Consider the following 19,457-nt stretch of genomic DNA (forward strand, 5'->3'; position numbering starts at 1 on the left):
TCAGGAAATGCTCTCAAATTTGAGGATGGGGGAAAAAAAAAAAAGGAACCTTTGGAAATTTAGGAAATCCAGTAATGTGATATGTTTGCAAAAATGTCTACTAAGGATTAATACTACAATTCAGCAAAGCACTTACATATGTACATCAATGCTTTGCTGAATTGAGGCCTAAAATAGGAGGAGAGAAATAGATAGGAACATAGGAATTACCAGACTAGATCAAACCCATCGTTCATCTAGGCCAGTAGCCTGTCTCAGATAGTGGCTTGCACCACGTGTTTCAGAGGAAGGTGTAAGAAGAACCGGACAGTAGTCAGATGTGCAAAAATACATGCTTGGACAATGACTTGGTGAACCAATTGAAAAATCATGTGCAATATTTTGAATAAAGGTAGTGCATCTGATTCTCACTGATTTGTGAGACAAACTGAGTGCAATGTAGGTGTAAAATGCTATACTTATGGTTTGGTAGCACTTTACTCCAACTCTATACTGGCTTTATACTGGTGTAACTGACTATACAAAGCCAGCAGAGTCAGGCCCTGTGACCTCTCATATTGATGCAGGCGGGGGGTGGGGGGGTTGTGAAATTGGTTCCCCCATTGTCCAGAAAGAGGTAAATCTTGCATTGCTCTGGGTCAACAACTCAATGCAAAAGAATCATATTCTGTGCAGGAAGGTGTTCTTTTGCTTCTGAATAATCATATTTTGGAGTTCCTCTAGCTGCAGGAAAATATAGGGAGTTGTCCAGTGCTTTAATCAAGGATGCTAATAAACCAGTAGAATTATCCATGGCTTACCTTTCATTAACTATCCCATCAGAGAATAATATGGGCCAGTAATAAGTGATATTTATCAAACTGGGGCTTTGGAAGTTATGAGATTATGATACTTTATAATGTTTTATGAAGACAAATGTTTATTTATCAAGGCCTATTTTGTTATTGAGATACTTACATATCTATCATTCATCTGAGTGGCAGAATGCAGGCAGAGAAGACAGACAGATGGAAAACATATTAGAAACTAACAGGAGCTGAATATAGCACTATTTACAATAGTTTGGTTTGGAATTAAATGTACTAAAGTAAATATAACTGAAGTTTCTTGGCTATTTTAGATGTGTAGTTCCTTTATTCTTTCCTGTAATCAGTTTCTTGGAAAAGCTTTTGGGGGCTTATGAAATCCAAACAAAACATCTCAGTAATGAAAATGTTCAATCTTCTGCTCATTTCTGCATGATATGTTATCACAGATTCACCTTCATTCAGAGAGACATACAAAATGTTCTGAGGCCTTATCTGGAAGGCTCTTGAATTTTCTGTAAGCATGTAAGAAAAATACCAGTACTTATGAATTAAGAACCAGGAGGCAATACTTTTAACTATAACCTTTTAGTTTAAAGTTAGTGGGTTTTGTAACAACCTTTATAGAAATTATTTCAAAACCCTTCAAAAAACACCAAAACAAAAACCCTAATATTTTACATAGATGGGTAGGTCCTGGCGTTCCCCTTTCTTCCCCAGCCCAATTCAGCTATCCAAATATTTCCAACCAAATTCGGCCCAGAAGAGGAACTACATTTTCCCAACTCCTTATTCTGGGGAACTACTGTTTTAACCTGGTTACTTCTGATGGGTGTGATTATGGCTTTAGCCAATGGGACAAATGGAGAAGAGGCCACCACCATTTCTTTAATCAGGCAGCAGGAGGAGCTCTTGTAGAGAGCAGATGTCACAGTTTTTTTCTGGGGTTCTAGATGAAATCTGCTTGGGGAAGAAGATAGTCTGAATTTAGCACAATGCTCCAGCACACTGGAGAATCATCAGACCATGAGGCTCCAGCAACCCTGTTTGAAATTTAGATTAATCATGGATTAGATCAGTGGGGATGGGGCAGAAAGAGGAAGGCTGAAGAGGAGAGAAAGTAGGACCACTAGAAGGAGAGGAGGAGGAGCAGACCCCCATGGGTGTGTTGACTAAAATACAAGTGCCAAAAAAAACCAGCCCCCCAAAAAACGGAGCCACTTTCATTTAAGTGAATAAATAAAAATGTAGGTATTATATTGTAGCCACCCAGTTAGCCTAGAATTTGATTTCTCTTCTGCTGGAACATGTAATGGTTAAATAGTTTAATAGCTTCCTTAAGCTGCAGTTAACATTTCAGAAACAGGCCAGAAACAGTGTACATCTGTGTTAGGACATTTTAATATGGGAACTGTTCAGTGTGATGACTCTTCCTAGTTCCACTGTTTACTCTGTGGTGAATCCTTGACTAGTAGCAGGACAGCAATATTTTTTTTAAGTTTACTTTTCAGTCTCCTACAACAAAAAGAACTCTAACTGGACGATGATTCTGTAGAATGTATATAGTATGGAATGCCACAGGAGAGTGCAAGCATGCATGGCAGTACTAAGGGCTATCTCCCATTAAAGTCAATGAGAAGTCTCCCATTGCATACAATGGAAGCTGAATCTGGCCCTAAATGCTAATTTTCAGATTTGTGATATTTGTTAAAGTCCATATGACAGCAACATGGAAAAGGAACAGTAAAGGGATTAGAGACTAAAGAAGCTGAACACTTCCTTTAGAATTACAATGTAAACGTTCATTTCTATTTTATATATTGTTTCTTTGTTAGTGTTCACAGGTTATTCAGTGATACGATGAATACAGCTAAAACATCTGTAAAACATTTACAAATATAAAAAGCTATTATATGCATGTCAGTTTAATATGTAAGAACCATTTCCCAACTTCCTCCCTTTCTATCCCTACAGGGGGAAGAAAAAAAAAAAAAAAAAAAAAAAGATTAAAACCATACTCTATTCTAACACTCAAACTATGGTATGCCACTTTTTCATCTTTGTCAGTAGACAAAAATAAAAGCCAATTTTGCTGTTCCCATGGAATTCTCTTTAGGTCAGACACATCTGCTTAGATACTGGCATTTGTATCCAAATTATATGTTCATTAAGAATTTGTACAAGTTTTTGCCAAAAATGACCATATTTTGACACTTTCCCAAACTTCCTATCTAATACATACTGCCAACATTTTCTAAAAAAAACTCCAGTAAGTTATTTGCTTTCCAGGCCAAGCTAATTACATGGAATGAAATCCTGAAGTCTTTACTTAGTTTTTATGCACTACAGTAATTGGGACCTTTGTTTAAATAAGAAGTTAAGTGAAGTTCTGAGGATTTGATACATACCAAGATACTAGTAAAGCAAATGGCTATTTTGAATTGCATTAAGGTCAGTTATTTAGTGCTTAATCTGAAGTCCATTGATGTTAGTGGTAGACTTCAATGGGCCTTGGATCAGACCTTTAATAGTTTTGCAAAGTTGTAGTAATTTTGATTATTGTTTACAAATAGTGAGTTTTACTAGATGTTAACATTACGCTTTCTTTGAACGTTTATTTTAATAAAGACACTGCACACCAGGAGTTCTTCTCTTGCTTGGCATCAGTCCTGGGAACTTCTTTATGGCTATAAAGCCTAACAGTTGTTTTCCATTGTGTAGTTGCATATCAGAATCTGGCTTCTGTACCAAGCATAAAACTACACAGCATTACCATTGCAGATTGTTGTGAACCAACCATTTTCTAGTGGTCTTCATCAATAGTAAATTGTACTATTTTAGAAGTTCTGATTACATCTACAAAATTCTTGGGCTATTTCTCAGAGATGTATAGTTAAGAATTTCCACAACTAATATTTTTTTCCTGAAAATTAAAAAGCAATGCTTTAGGTTAAAGGATAAAGCAGACTCCTCCCTACTAGGAGTACTACAACAGATTTTTTTTTACAGGATAAAATTCCAGCTGAAGAACAAACTATTTTAACTTGAATTACCCACTCCTCTAGAAGGAAACTCACAAATTTTAGTGATTTCAGACCTGAAGGGCAACAATATGCAAATACACATAGTACCAGATTATCAAGAGGGACTAAACAAATTGTGCCAATAAATCAAGAATCTGCATATTATAAAAAGGAAGGACAGTTTTGTGATTACAGCCATTGGCTGCAACTTGGGATATTTGTGTTCATTTCCCAGCTCTGAAACAATTCTTGTGTTTTGCTGGGCAGGTCATTAAATCTTTCTGTGAGTTCCCCATCTGTAAAATGATATAAATACATCTGTATCTCCAGGGATGCTGTCAGGATAAACTGATACATGTTTCCGAGACACTCAGATACACTAATGTGGTCACATAAATAAAAAGAGAATTTACTGTCTGGAGCCTCAATATTCCATCTGTCATGAAAGGTGCATTTTAGGAAGTCTATTTTGATAGTCTGGTGCATAAAGTAGGTTTGAGTATATACACAAATACACGCTGTACCAATAGTAAGCAAGTAACTCAGAAATATTAGGTGAAATGGAAACAAATTGAATTATGCAATGATAATTCTGGTAGCTTAAGTCATGGAATTTCCTGCTCATCCAATCATATTGTGGCCTTGTGATTCTGTATCCCATTAATAATTCCTGTGGCCCCCATGCCCCATTTTGTGTTCTTCACACCTACCGTGAGGGACTGCAACACCATGAACAATCAATCATCTGTGAAAGGTGGTTGTTTTGCTAATGTTTACCCAGTGTCATTTCCTTTTGCAGATTGGGTCTCAGTTTCAACAGTATCAATGCTGTTGATAATGCCTCTCTTGCCAATGTACCTCATCTGAAAGAGCTCCACTTGGATAACAATGAACTTATCAAAGTGCCTGGAGGGCTGGCTGAACATAAATACATCCAGGTAAAGTATAGTTTATGAAATGTAAGAGAACATGGTTGCCCCTTCCTGTCTGTCTCTCGCTGTCACACACCTGTAAAGGTTATCTCAAAGGGGGGAACTAGCTGCAGTCTAAGAACCCGAGCCCTCAGGCAGGGTGGGGCAGAAAATAGTTAGGGGCTCTGGCCCAGGGCCTTATCAGTGGCGGAGTGGTCCACTTGGTCAGTGGGGATCTACCTGAAACATGCTGACTTAGTATCAGGCCAACACTCAACCAAGCTGTGGTTTGGTTTCCCTGAGCTTCTTCAAATGACGCCTTCCCTTGGTACTTCAGTGTTGGGAGTGTCCTCTGAGTCCCTGGGGTAGAAAGCCAGCAGCAGCCCAAACAGCTCCCCGGCATCACAATCATCCGGCAGCTCTAGCAGCTCTGGCAAATCCTCGGTAGGGCTGGGATCCTCTTTGAGCTCCCACAGCAAGCGGGATGCATCTGTCTCCCCTGGCAGCTCCTGCCTAACTGAGTTGCAGGGCTTGGCTTTTTTTGCCTCTCCTTCTGGTCCCACTTCTCTGCTTCTGGTTTTCCGGGTTCCACCCTCCAGGATGCATGCCATGGCCCCTCCCTGTCCATTTCTGAGGGAGGTCATGCCTCCTTGCTACAGAACTCAGATGTGTTATAATTGAAAGGGACTGAAAAACAATTCCATTACTATTGATCTCTGAGCAATACACAGTAATGGACATCCTCTCTTTTTCATTTGTGTTCCCGAACTGTGACTTGATGCAAGTCTCATAGCCACTATTTGGCAGTAATTGACTTCACCATTGAATATAGGCTGACATGTAAAAGAAAGCACAGCATATTAGAGGACTGACAATTCTGTTTTTTAATGTATGGACATGGAGGTACATAGTCCCATAAGTGTATGTGCAATGGAGAAAATACATTTGATAAATTTATCATGCACATTTGGCTGCTCTTTGCAAATTATCTTCCCAAGATTTCTTTTCAGATTCAAAACCTTTCAGCAACTTTAGACAGCCACCTTTTTTTTCAAACTGTCCCAGAAAAGTTTGCCTTGGTCTCTCACAAAATTACACCTTCCTGAGGCCAAGAACAGTCCATATTCAGTTCCACACCAGTAACATGCTTAAGATCAAATATCTTCTAAGCCTAACGGGATAGAAATATGGCATGAAAACCTGGCCCCATTGAAATCAATGAAAACATTTCTATTGACATCAGTGGGGTTAGGATTTCACACACAAACTTTAGATGACTGGAAAGGAAAGATTCCCTAGATGGGAAACAGCACTTGCATGTAACTCTGGAAAATCCTGAAGATATCAAACTTTAAAATTGTGACATTCCAAGCCAGAGGTCCTCTTTAGAGGGGTTTATGGCTCCATCTGAACACCATACAGTTGGACTCAGTATAACTAAGGCATTACACTTGGAGAGAAACAAAAAATAGCCCTTCTTAGAGAGTTATATTTACAAAAGTTTCTAACAGTTTTTTTTTTTCCTGTAAAATTTGACCATTTACAAAATACATGATGGTGTGACAAAGTATAGGGGGTTTATCAGCACTTATTTGGGATGACGTATATAATAGTTGCTTCACCACCCATAAAATAACTCAATTCCTAAAATAATGCCAATAAAAATACAAGCACTATACTATCACCCTCATGTATTTTGACCCTCCATATCCAAATGAGTTATTCTGAACCCCAGCTATATGTGCCTTGTACAAGGCAAACAAATCATCATGCTAGGGTTGCCAATTGTCCAGGATTGTCTTGGAATCTCCAGGAATTAAAGATTAATCTTTAATGAAAGATTACATCATGTGATGAAACCTCTAGAATATGTACAGCCAAAATTGGCAACCCTATGCCTGACTAAAGCATATAACATCTGTCATAAATAATGGAATTATATGCTGCAGACACCGGTGGAAGAAGAGTGCCCATGCTGTACTTTACAGATGCTCTTGGCAAGAGTTAATATTATCACAATGTTGATGATATTCGCTATATTGAAGCAAAAGACCAAATAGAAAACTGTCTATATTCACTTTAAAACACACACACACACACACACACACACACACACACACACACACACACACACACAGTCTGTAGATCTGTGCTTATCCACTTTCGTAACAAATATGTTGGCCAAAGGAATTCTTACTTTATATTATTGAAAAAAAATGTGTATAATCAATAATGATTATATCACAGAGCTATTGTTTTGCTTTAGTTTTTTGTGTTGTCATCTCTTATTCAGCAAGGTACTTAAGCACAAGCCCAACTTCAAGCACATGAGCAATCCCAAATACCTCCTTGAAGTATGGCACGTGCAGTTAGATTAGAAGCAGCACAGCTTTATTTGCACGCTCTTCAAAAGTTATTAGCCATGGCAAAATTCAGTCACATTCTTAAGTAGCGCAAGAAAAAAAAAGCAGGAACTACCAACTGAGACTATATTTGTAAGAGCAGATAGATTACTATGCTGTGATGTACTGTACAATGGTTGCTGACTTTCTAAATTATCCAGATTAGTTATGCACTTTGCCATATTAGCTTAATTTCTCACTTCAACAATTGTATACATTTCAGGTGGTCTACCTTCACAACAATAAAATTGCTTCTGTTGGCCCCAGCGACTTTTGTCCTCCTGGATACAACACCAAAAAGGCTTCCTATTCAGGTGTGAGTCTTTTTAGCAACCCTGTGCAATACTGGGAAATCCAGCCATCTACTTTCCGATGCGTCTATGAACGTTCTGCAATACAGCTTGGAAATTACAAATAGGTCCACAGAGATGGGGCTCAGTTGTATTTCAGCTACAAATACCTGTTGTCATAAGCCTGTTTAAAAATTGTTGCTAAAAATTAAAGCCAAGTACTGGAAACTTCACTGAATGGATATCACCCACTGATGGAAAATAAATGATTCTTTACACATGTACAAGACAAAAACACAATCAAAAGAATTGCCAGCTGTACTTTATTTTGACTTATTTCAGCCTTCATTGTCAGCATGCTTTCTGCCAGTTAGCCGAACACTACAGGTTTTCAGATTCCACTGTATATGAGATTTGGGGTAAATATTTGTCAAGCTTTTGATATTAAAAGCAAATGATAATGATTGAGGGTTGCTGGGCTTTTTGTTTTTATAGCCAATCATGGAAATTGGTAGAGTAAAAAGGAAATGAGACTATTTTTTATTCTTGGGCACAGTTAACCCTTTAAACGTAAATCAAGCCCTGGAGGTTTAAAAATATCCACTATAACATGTTTAAAGCTAATTCTGAATGTATCTATTTAGCAAAGGCGATATAAATGGTTACTAATGTCATTATTTTGGTAAAAAAATAAAACAAACTCATATTGTATACATATTTCCTTTTTTAAGTGTTTACAAGTCTACCTGAGCAAGTCTAGTCAAGGTTAGCAAACAATTTTGTTGGTCTAAAAAAATAAATAATTTTTAGTACAAGACATTTGTCATATATTCCTGTTCTTCGCTACTTCTGGGTCATAATGATTGATGTTCTTTGGGGTGAATCTAGCTCACTTTAGTCACATGAGCAGTCTCATTGTCTTCACTGGGCCTACTCGTGAGAGTGAGGTAATTATGATTTAGCCGTCTATATTAATCCATTTATAGAGTTAAAAACTAAAACCTTCAACATTCTTCACTGATTCTGTATTGTACATTCGTTGACTCTCTTCATTCTTGTCAGTTTTTAAACTATTTAAAAAAAAAAAAAAAAAAAAAAAAGTCAAGTAGAGATATGCAGCCTGCCTGTCTGAAGAAATGGAGGTATTCATGGGATTGGAATATCAGATACTTCTGGGAATTAGATTAATTCACTAGAAGCACCAACTGGCCAGAACTGGGACATCATTCTTTGAAATCCCTTCTTCTAAGAATGGTTTGCAAGCAATCCATGCATTTGGGTTCTCCACTTGCTATGAGAGGGTGGTAGGCATGGCAAAGAAAGGCTGCACATTTCTACTTCCATTGTCTACACATTTTTTTTTTTTATACTCATTCCAACTGTCATGTTAAAAAAAAAAAACCTTCTGAGGCCACTTAATTCTCCAAAAGTCAATCTTTTCAATTTGTAAAACTTGTATGTCTTTCATATTAAAGAATGCTGTAATACAGGCAAACTCCAAATTCCTCGTCTTTATTATGTAGGTTATGTAATCAAAATAGATAAATTGTCAGAATTATAATCCTGGATGTGTCCATAAAAATAAATATCTTCTATACACAGTGACAGCTAAAATGAGCTCAAATTATATGAAATGTCTCTTATTCCCCAAAGAAATTAGAAAACTAAACAAATAAACCACTTTCCTACACAGCAGACTTCTATACATTTATTTTCATGAAAAAGAAAATGTTCTTTTTGTAGCAGTCACTACTGTAGCTATTAAAATGATAATGACCCCTAATATTCATAAGAGATGGGGACAGAATTTAATTGCATATTAATTTAATGTCTTTTCTATGGGCAGTCAGATAATCTTCTCATTTAGTTCTGGGTGTCTGGAGGTTTAAGATCATAATCTTTACATGACCTGTTTTATGGCATTGGTAAAAAAGAAAGGATGTTGACCACCAAAGTGCATTTTTTTCTATAGGACTTGATGGGATATTTGACATAATTCACTGGGGAGAGGTGGTGCAGAAAACTACAAGCATAGCATTTCAACAAAGGATACAAGGATTGTCAACAGCCATAAAGACTACACACAAATGATCCGTATATTGTCTAAATTAATAGCCACAACTTTTATTAATGTATTATATGAACATCAATGTCTGTATATAACCAAAACATTCCACTGCTCCCTGCCTGGCAGTAGAACCAATGCAATACAGTACCTTTCTTTCATACTCTGGCCGTAACAGGCTCTCACCCAAATGACACTTATCTCCCACATCAGTGGGATTCAGTCCATACAGGAACTTCCCAACCTTCCCCTCTGCATTCAAGGAACTGGGTCCTTACAAGATAAATGTATGATCAAATTTAAAACAAATGCTGTCCCCAAAGAATACATCCCTTGTGTGATCCAACCACTGCTAATATAATATGGCTTCACTAATTCAGTGCTTTAGGTTGGGATAAATAAAGGCCATGATAATTCACCCTCGCTCTAGTGGACTCCTGCCAAATTAAAGCTGGTCCCAAGTGAGACATCACTTGAACACTTGCCTGATTTATCATAAAATATATGTACATCCCTAGCCCATTCTATTGTATTGGCCAATGGTACTACTGAGCCTAGAACAAGCTGAAACTAATCCCCAACACACTGTGGTTGTCAATGAGGAAAAAATCTTTCCTGACTCCAAACCATTGGGAAGTCCAGTATACAAATCAAAACCAGGTTGCCTCACATTAGAGTAAATGAAAAAGGGTGGGGGAGGGGGGGAAGTGGGGAACCAATAAAACTATCAGGCAGAAGTGCGTGAGAGAATGGGCAAGAGAAGAATGCCTTCTGGCCAGGCAGGACAATATATCTCCTCTAACCCTCCATGAGTTGTGAAAAGGTAAGGTAATCCGTGATAACCTCTGGGATTCAAACCCACCAGTAAGGGGAGAAAATCCATGGTTCCGTGTGCAACCCCAAGGCACATCTATCCTTCCTGGAGGGGTGAGTTATAAGGAAACACTATGATCCTCCCCTCTGGCAGACTGGCAAAAGCACATGACCTTCCAAGGAAGGGCATTCTTAGAGAATCTACAGTAAAACTATATGCTTACAATTGGTTTCACTTGCCACTTCAAGCTGGGTGAAACAGCAATACTGAGGGGAAAAGGTAGAGAGACAGATTTACAGCTGCTGGAAATCAGTGTAGTTTCATTGAAGTGAAAGGAATGACATCGATTTAAGCCAGCTGCTTATCTCATTCAAGAGTTTTATTAAATAAAACCTGTCCACAAAAAATCTGTACTGACCTGATCATCCTTCCTAGCCTTCCCCCGCCCAAAAAAGGTTCTCTCTCTCTCACTCATAGAATAAAGGAATAGATATATTTTTTTAAATTCCCTAAAGTCTTGCCATAAAGGAAATCTAATAATAAAAATTAGAGCTAGATCAGGCCTTTTGTATTATCTGAATCTAACAATGGTCCTGATTCAGCAAAGGCCATAGGCACACACCTAACTGTGAGCACATACTGAAGTGCTCTGCAGCATCGGGGCAAATGTTTCCTGCTAACCTTTGCAATCATGGTGCAAATATTTATTAATTTCTCTCCATTCATAAATTCCTGTATAACAGTTAATGAAAAATGTGTGTAAGATTGCTAAGAGAAACTTTCTCCCTTCCTACTGAATTGAAAGCCTAAAACCGAGAAAATTACTATTCGTTTCTGATGTTTTTGAATCTTCCCAAATACTTATTTCAGTCTCTGGTGACAATACTGTAAACCTGTTCCATTGCTTCTGTAATCTACTTCCAGTAATTTTTTTAACTCTACCTCTTAGGTTTAGGATTTTCAGAAAATACAGACACATTCTTTCTTAGCAATACCAAATATCCAGAGAGTGTTGCACCTTGAATGTCACCCATAGTAACTGGAAAATAACTGAAAAGAAAAATAACCAGTTAAAGATACACCGTTCATAGATTATAAAGCCAGAAATGACCATTATGATCAGGAGCAGAGCTGACTATTTTCTCTTAAAGTGCATCAGGTCATGTAGAAATATATAAACTTCCAGGCTGATATATAAACAATATCAACAGTTCTAGTCTGAGTCTCAGGAAAGGATCAACTCCAAATTCCCTGAAGTCAAATCAAGATATTACACAGACCCATGCTGTTCCAATTTCCAGCTTCTGAAGAATTTCCTCAGTTCCCTTTTGATTCTTGGTCTGTGTCTAGAATCTTCCTTTCCCTGAGTCTGCCAAGTGGTCTTAGTCCCAAACGCTGCGTGTGCTGACCTGCTAGTGAACCTCTCTCTCTCATAACCATTTATGCTTTGTTAATATTATCTAGTTCAGTTGTGCTTATTATATACAAATTAACAGAGCAATAAAGAAAGAGTTAAATCTCTATTTTAGATTAGATTAATGTTAACCCTCTACCACTAATATCACAAAACAACCATGGAAGATTCCCAAAGGGTTCATGATCCCACCACTACTCTGAAGTGCCTTCTATTGACACTGAGTATTGCAGTATTTTTGTTACTCTGCTTCACCTAACGTTAAACCAGAAAAAAAATTAAAAGAAAAGAGGGCTGAGCAAAAGGAAAAAGGCACCAGACACACAAATTAATGTATTTATTTTGTGTTGACATTTTAATCTGAGAGCACATCTAGAAAAAATCTCAAATCTTCCTGAATGTGTGTTCAAATATTCAAAATGTGACTCTTGCTCTGTATGTTGATTTTTTTTGTCACCCAGGATTTTGCTCATATATAATGTGATTTGCACACAGAAATTTGCAATGCAATCTGTGGTCCGGTGGCAGAGATGAATTAGCCTCTCCGTCATTTCATTATATGTTAGCAGCCATATTTACAGAATGGTCAATGAGAAATGATTTGAGTCTTTCCTTCCCATTTTAAAGGATGAAAAAGTGCATTAGCTGGCTCTAACTTGCTCACTCCTAGTTATCCAATAATGAGCAAAGAGGAGTTAAAGCAGTAGCAAAAAGCCAGCACAGCATTTAAGAGGGTGAAGTAGGGCATTGAGAAAGTGTACATTAAGTGCACCCTCTTTATGAACAAACATTTTGACACAGAAGGAAGAGCAAAACTAGTTGAGAAACATCAGCCATAAAGACGTCTCACTGTGAATAGAAGACATCCCCATCATCCCATACGGTCAACCACAAAAGACCAACAGGACTATGTGCTACCCCACTCTCTCTGGATGTCAACAGCAGATTTAGAAACTGATTTAAAAAGGAACATAAATAGTAGGTTTGATCAACATGTACATTTAAAAAGCCATGGGACAGATTTTGTCTCCCTTTCCACCAGTCTGCCTTCTATACCGCCTGGGCATTTTATAGGGCCCTTAATGCACTGCAAGGTGTTGGGGAGCAATCTTGGGGTAGGTACAGTGTAGGATGGCTTACAGTAGCCCCACACTGCCTCCCTTCACAAGCACCATTCTTCCCTGTTTAAGAAGTCTCAAAGAGTCATCCTACGGGACTTGTGTGAGGTTCTTCAAAGCTGCCTTGTCATTCCTCTTATTCAACATGTTTATAAGGCCACTGGGGGACAGAGTGAAATGATACTGGATGTGATGCCAGTAATATGTAATATGTTTTTACCCCTCAGCACTCTCTCTCATATAATTCAGCAGACCCAGATGCTTCTCTGTGAGTGATTTCTCAGTGCCTAGCCGACACTGGGACTTGGATGAATCAATAAACTTCAGACAGCAAGTTTCAACAGAAGATAGAAGTGATGCAAGTGAGGTGGAAGAGGGATTTGGAGGGTATGGCAAAGGCAATTCCTGTCCCTCTTTATTGAAAGAATATTTTCACTCTTTAAAAATAATTTTATGAATATAAAACACCGCAATAGAGGTTATACAATATCAGATATTAAATAGTATTTATTACAATAATGAAATCAAGAAATATATATAGAGAAGAAAAAGGACATTTGGACTCTGAAATCCATATTTAGGGCTGCACAAAGCAAAACAAAATACCATTGCCGGTGACCAGATTAAACATTACAAAAAAAACCCCCAAAAAACAAAAAAACAAGGAATTAGGTCTCAAACCTGGAAACACTTATGCATGTGACTAATCTCATTGATTTCATTGACTATTCAGTGTGTTCAAAGTTACTACTGTGCATTCATATTTGCAGAAACAAACCCACCTGTTCTTTTCCTTGTCAAAAAGGAAGTGCAGCTTTTAAAGGGGAAAAAAAACTATATCTCCACTCAGGCATCATCTAAAGCTTGTTAAAGTCAAAGGGAGGTCTATCACTCACTTGTTGCCTTTGGATCAGGCCTTGGCCAAGGCAAGACGACAAGACAGCATGGACAAAATAGTCTGCCATAAAATAGGCAAAATCTTGTCTGGTTAACAAATTTGACCCAGGAGTCTTGTGGGGGGTTTTTTTTTTTTTGGGTAATTGGAAGTTGGTCAAATGGGAGAAAGCATGAATTTTCCTACTTTGTACAAAGTTGCACATTTTGAAAGAATATGTTTTCACATATAACAATAAATTAAGCAAAATACTAATGTTTTTGTTCAGCTCTTCTTGCATTATTGATTTCCCAAGATTAAAACGCCTATTTTATTTCATATTTAGATATTCATTTTCAAATATTCAACTAAATGTATTTTTTAAGAGAATTAAATAAGAAAATGAAGGGTTTTGCTACTATTTTGACAAAATTTAACTGTGGATTATTGCTTCCATATGGAAAGTTTTAGTGAAAGCAATTAGACTAGTGCCTTTCCACACTCCATCCATTAGAAAAGTTCAAATTCCAGCAAATCCATATAAGCACTGAAAATAGGGACCATATGTGTCTGCTACTAAATGCTAGCATTTTGTGAAGGCACTTTTAACAGGAAAATACTCAGAATAACTAAACAAATTACATGGTGTTCTGTTAATGATTCCTTTTATCTTTTAATTTTAGTGTAAAGCATTCTTTCAGACAAACCAGAAGATTATCCTGGATAAGCTGAATTCCAGAGTATAAAGGGAAGAGATGGGGTTTAAAAAAATTAATCAAGTATGAGTCTACATCAAAAGAAAAAGGGAATCAAGATGAATATGGTTTATCTGTGTAGGGAATTTCAGATAATTGTCTTGTTTCGGAAGGCTAACCCGTGAAAATATATTATTATTCAGTTTGTCAGTGCACATCTTTCTAATGTGTAGGGAGAAAGTCAGTATGTTGTAATGAGATCTCAAAACATAGCAGTACCTTTGATGTTTCTGCTAATGGAGAGAATTTTACCAGCCCCAAACCTCAGGCAATTTAATATCACATCATAGCATCACCAAAAGTAAGCAAAAAACTGTTAACCCATTGGGTTTCCTTTCCCTCCTGTCCCTCACTGATCATACCCAGAACCTTTAAAATAATTCAAATAATTTTTAACGGCTTACATAAGGCACATTAGGATGTAAAGTGTACAGTATGCTATAAAGGTCATGTGGATTCCCCTTCAGTGGACATATGCACTATGGTAATAGATTACAAAGGGTTAAGTAGGAAGGACCCTCATGACTTTCTACACACTGACTTCATCTTTTTCAGTCAAAGGAATTTATTACTGGTAAAGGCAATATTTTCCACTTGAATTCGCACTGCAGAACTCCAAGGCTGACTCTCAGAGGATGGTTTTGTTTAACTTTTAAAAATCCAAATATTTTAAATTGACGTGGTTTGTTGACACAGAGGACAAATACAATTGCACAATAGATTTAGATTATTTTACTCAGCTAATACTTTTGTGGTAAAAATCAAAAGATTCAGAGACTGGGTTTAATTTTCTGAAAGTCTCCAAACCAGAAAACTGGTATTTTTGTATTAAGTCACTATCTAAGGATTTAATATGTCATGTGGCACATGATAGCTGATAAAATTGCAAGTTATAATATCTCATTTACAAAATCCCCAACTGCAAGCATTCAAAAATCATGCCAGGCCCTCCAAAAATGACAAGACTGACTTGGAATCATGAGGTTTCATGAAATCATGAAACATGCACAGACTCACAGGCATGGAATAAAATTTTCAAAAGGCTCCATGGTCTGAAGCACACACACACTTCGATGGGGTAAATATAGAACATGGTGCTAAGGGGGTGGGGGGCTTTCAGGAGGCAAGAACTGCTCTCATCCTCACCCCCTGAAAGCCAGCTGGTTGTCCCCCTCCACCAAACTTTGGGTCAGAAATGACTCCACCGCTGTGATGTGCCCCATTACCACACACACACACACACACTACTATGCTTGGCAACACAGCTCCACTGGTTCAGCAGAGTCACACACTCTGGGGGAACCTACACCCTGGTGCTTCCCTAGTGCAGAGGCGCTCCTTGCAAAAGATAGTACAGTCTTTGTGTTGTGTGCATGAGAGAGAATGGAAGTCACATGTGAACACCCTATGCTAGCCCGGCCGTGCCTTCCACCTCCATGTGACTTCAGTCTCAGGGAGAGCCTTCTGCCCAGTCCCAACTGGAGAAACAAAGCTGCATAGCAGAGGAAGAGCAGTTTCTTCTGCACAGGAAAGGAACAAGCCAGACCCAGAGAGGAACCCCTTCACAGAGAGACCAAGGGAATTACAATCTGGCCACTGTTAGTACTATGTTCTGCCACCAGTTATGCCCAGGAATATTCAATTACTGCCTTGCTAAAAACTTCTTAGCAAATGCAAAGTTTTAACTGTTATCCCCCAATAAAAAAAAAAAAAAAATACAAAATCAGCTTTACAAACAAAACAATCTCAAGAATATGAAGACTAACTGTGCTCTTGTGAGATATGCATAAGGGATTTAATACACCAGCACTGGCTAACCAGTTGTAGCTCGGTGATGATGTTAACATTATCAGCTATAGGAAATAAATTATGAGTTAAATGATAGTATCTCCCACTAGTGCTGCTTTAGTTTCTTCATGGAAATGCTGACAAAACATTAGTTTCATTTGAAAATTAGCCCAATGCTAAAATCTGGAATATGACATCTCAGGTCAGAAACGTACTTATGTCTTCCCTTGCAAAACAAAAGTAAAGAGAGATAGGCCATTCCCCCCCCCCCATCCCTCCCCCCGTAAACGTCCCAGTAAAGTAAAGTACAAGTGTGGGTCACATTTTGCATTTATACATAGTGCTGAAAGAATGGTTATAATTTCATCCTAAATTTTGGCTTAGGTATTATCTTAAATATTGGAGTTGTAGATCCAATTCCTTGGTCATTGTTCTAGAAATATATTCCAGAGTCGGAGGAAAGTCTATTTTATTCATTTGTTTATTTATATCCTATAATAAAAAAAAAAAAGTGTAACTCAAGTTTCGCATCATACTAGTCTAAATAATCATGGATTGGCTAATACTGTTACTCTTGTCTTCCCTCCCAGTTTCTCACAATCAGCTCTAGTGTCTTAGCTTAGATCCTAAACTTTACATAGCAGGGATGGTGTCCTTCTGTATGTTTAAACAACACCTGGTACATGAGACCACATCCTGAGAGGGGCTTTTTGGAGCTACTTTAATAAACATAATTAGTAAGATCAATGTCTCAATCATTTAAGCAGAAATCCGTTGCTCTGGTATTCATTATTCTTTTACTACTTTTTTAAAAAAAAATTTATGCTTAGTTCTTTTCAGAGATAAAAAAAATAAATAAAGTAGGACAACGTGGATCAGAGAATGCAGAACAAGCAGGAAAATACACCATTAAATGTAGGAGCACGGCAAACAGAAATGGATACAAAAAAAAAAAAAAAGAAAGTTGTATCAGTAGTGTTGTCGAGCTATGGGTGTTGTATGGGACAGTGGGTTGTTGACTTATGCCAATTCAGCATGGGGAGTAAGAATAGGCACAATTCAGGAAGTTAATTTCTTTCTCAAACAATTGTTTTAAATGTAAAGTTTCATTAAAGAAGATAGATTAGAGGGTATGTCTACACAGCAGTTAACTACCCCCAGCTGGCCTGAGTCTGCTGACTCAGGCTTGTGGGGCTCCGGTTGTGGGGCTAAAAATTGTGGTGTAGATATTTGGGCTCGTACTGGAGCCTGGGCTTTGGGACCCACCTCCCTCTGCAACCACTATAGAATCTTGGAAGAAATGCTGTATTGTTTTTAGGGTTTATTTTGCTGGGAGAAAATTTGCTGCCTGCCTTAATCTCTCTAAATAAAGTAAACTCTTGAGGCAGAGTTGTTCCCTGGACAGCCATGGACTGATGTTTTGGCTGAGATTCTTGAAAGAAGGTTTTACCTAGACACTGTTTGACCACCTCTGTTCAAAGACTGGTGTAGGTAGAGTAAAATATGTTACATTAAGAAAATACCCAAACATAGCATCAGTGATTTCTCCAACTTGCAAGCCCACAAAATCTGCAACCATTTGGCAGAGGGGTGAAAATGTTATAATAAAGTAACTATAGGTTTTTTTGTTTTTATTTTGTGAAAACACTGTTGGTTGCTGGAATGCATCAAGAGCATTTCTTGAACCTGTGACAATGTCATCACAGCATAATCTTGATTTTAGGTTTCTCTATAGTGTCCATCACCATTCTTACCATAGTATCTAAGAATTATATAGGTAAATTAGATCTACATGATGAGCTCAAAGGTGAACTTTTTTCAAAGCTGGCTTTTGTAATTCCTAGCTTTTAGGAAGACTTGCTAGATTATACATACATATGTGTAACAATGTGAGCCTGATCCAATGTACACTGAAGTCAATGGGAGTCTTCTCGCTGACTTCAATGACATTTCAATGAGGTTCTTGGCGTGAAAGCCACAAATTGCATTGTCTTTTCTGGGGAATCTCTGTGGGGCCAAAGGATGATGTATATCCTTCTGCTCCCACCCCTGCCCTATCCACTTGCCTCCCAGCCTGCCCAATTCTTCCCACCTCATGTGGATCTATGTCCTTCAGGGAGAGCTCTGTGAGGTCCATAGGAATTAGGGAACAATGCCACAGAAGTGGTTGATACCCCTTTTCCATGTGGGCAGAGAGAGATCTGTGTGCAGCTTGTCCCTCCTTGTACGAATGTGGAGAGGGGAGAGCAATCTGGTCTGTGTTCTCAGGTACACTGGTCCATGTATGGAGTTATTCCAGTAGAGCTTGTGATGCAAATCTTGAAGTCCTCAGATTGTACTCTATTATGGCTGAAGACAAACTCCTATTGAAGACTGAAGTTTTGCTTGAGTAAGTACAGTGTAAAAATAGAGTGAAGATTTCAAGATTTGATCCAAGGAGACCAGAAAATTGGACTTTATATTTTAATTTGACCTTTTGAAAACCTATTTATAGGGTTTTTTTTTTTTTTTTTTTATAAATAAAAAAAGAATAAATGTAAAATGTTTGAGTAATAATTTTAGTTATCTTTGGTTCTTTTCCCCCATATTTTGTCTGCTGCTGTATCTATGCTATTTCCTTTCAGACACTGGGCTAGACACTCAGCTGACGTATACTGGCATAGCTCCCTTGAAGTAACATTGAAGCAACTGGAGCGAAGACAATCTAAACAAAGTGAGGATATGATCCCATATATTTATTGCGGCAGCCGATGACATGAGGAAACAGTTTAAAAGCTCGCCTCTCCCATTGTGCTCACAAACTGAGTGCTCTTGTGCCTACAATTATTAGTGGGTTCAATTAATGTCTCCTATCTCCTGGACAACAAAGCACTTGATTGTACCCACACATCAGGTACTTATTTGCCTACATTAACTAGATCTACAAATAATTACAGACAAAACCCCCTGGTTAAGGCTACATTGAAAAGTTGATTGAAGCTTCTTGAAAATAATTTATTTTTTTTCTGTTTTCCACTTCTCCCACTCAGCACAAGCGATGGACTAATATGATCATGTCATATGATATTTTGGTCATTTTTTTTGAGTTTCAGTTTAGCAGGCATTTTAATAATTTCATGTGTATTCTTCTCTAATTCTTGTTACGAATCAGAGACATACCAACATGGAGAGTATAACAGAATCCACGCACAACTAAG

General features: G+C 37.8%; 1 protein-coding gene across 1 annotated transcript in view; it reads left to right on the top strand.

The window, feature by feature from the left end:
• DCN (decorin) overlaps positions 1-8,927 on the top strand; it is a 43,142-nt gene extending 34,215 nt beyond the window's left edge. Inside the window, exons 7-8 of the mRNA XM_067559833.1 lie at positions 4,629-4,767; positions 7,366-8,927. Of these exons, the coding sequence (XP_067415934.1) occupies positions 4,629-4,767; positions 7,366-7,560 (334 nt within the window). The 3' untranslated portion in view covers positions 7,561-8,927. The remainder of the gene's footprint in view (positions 1-4,628; positions 4,768-7,365) is intronic.
• The last annotated feature ends 10,530 nt before the right edge of the window (positions 8,928-19,457 follow it).

The sequence above is a fragment of the Emydura macquarii genome, unplaced genomic scaffold, assembly GCF_026122565.2.
Source record: "Emydura macquarii macquarii isolate MOO-44397 ecotype Brisbane River unplaced genomic scaffold, CSIRO-AGI_Emac_v2 contig_2205, whole genome shotgun sequence".
Classification (NCBI taxonomy): domain Eukaryota; kingdom Metazoa; phylum Chordata; order Testudines; family Chelidae; genus Emydura; species Emydura macquarii.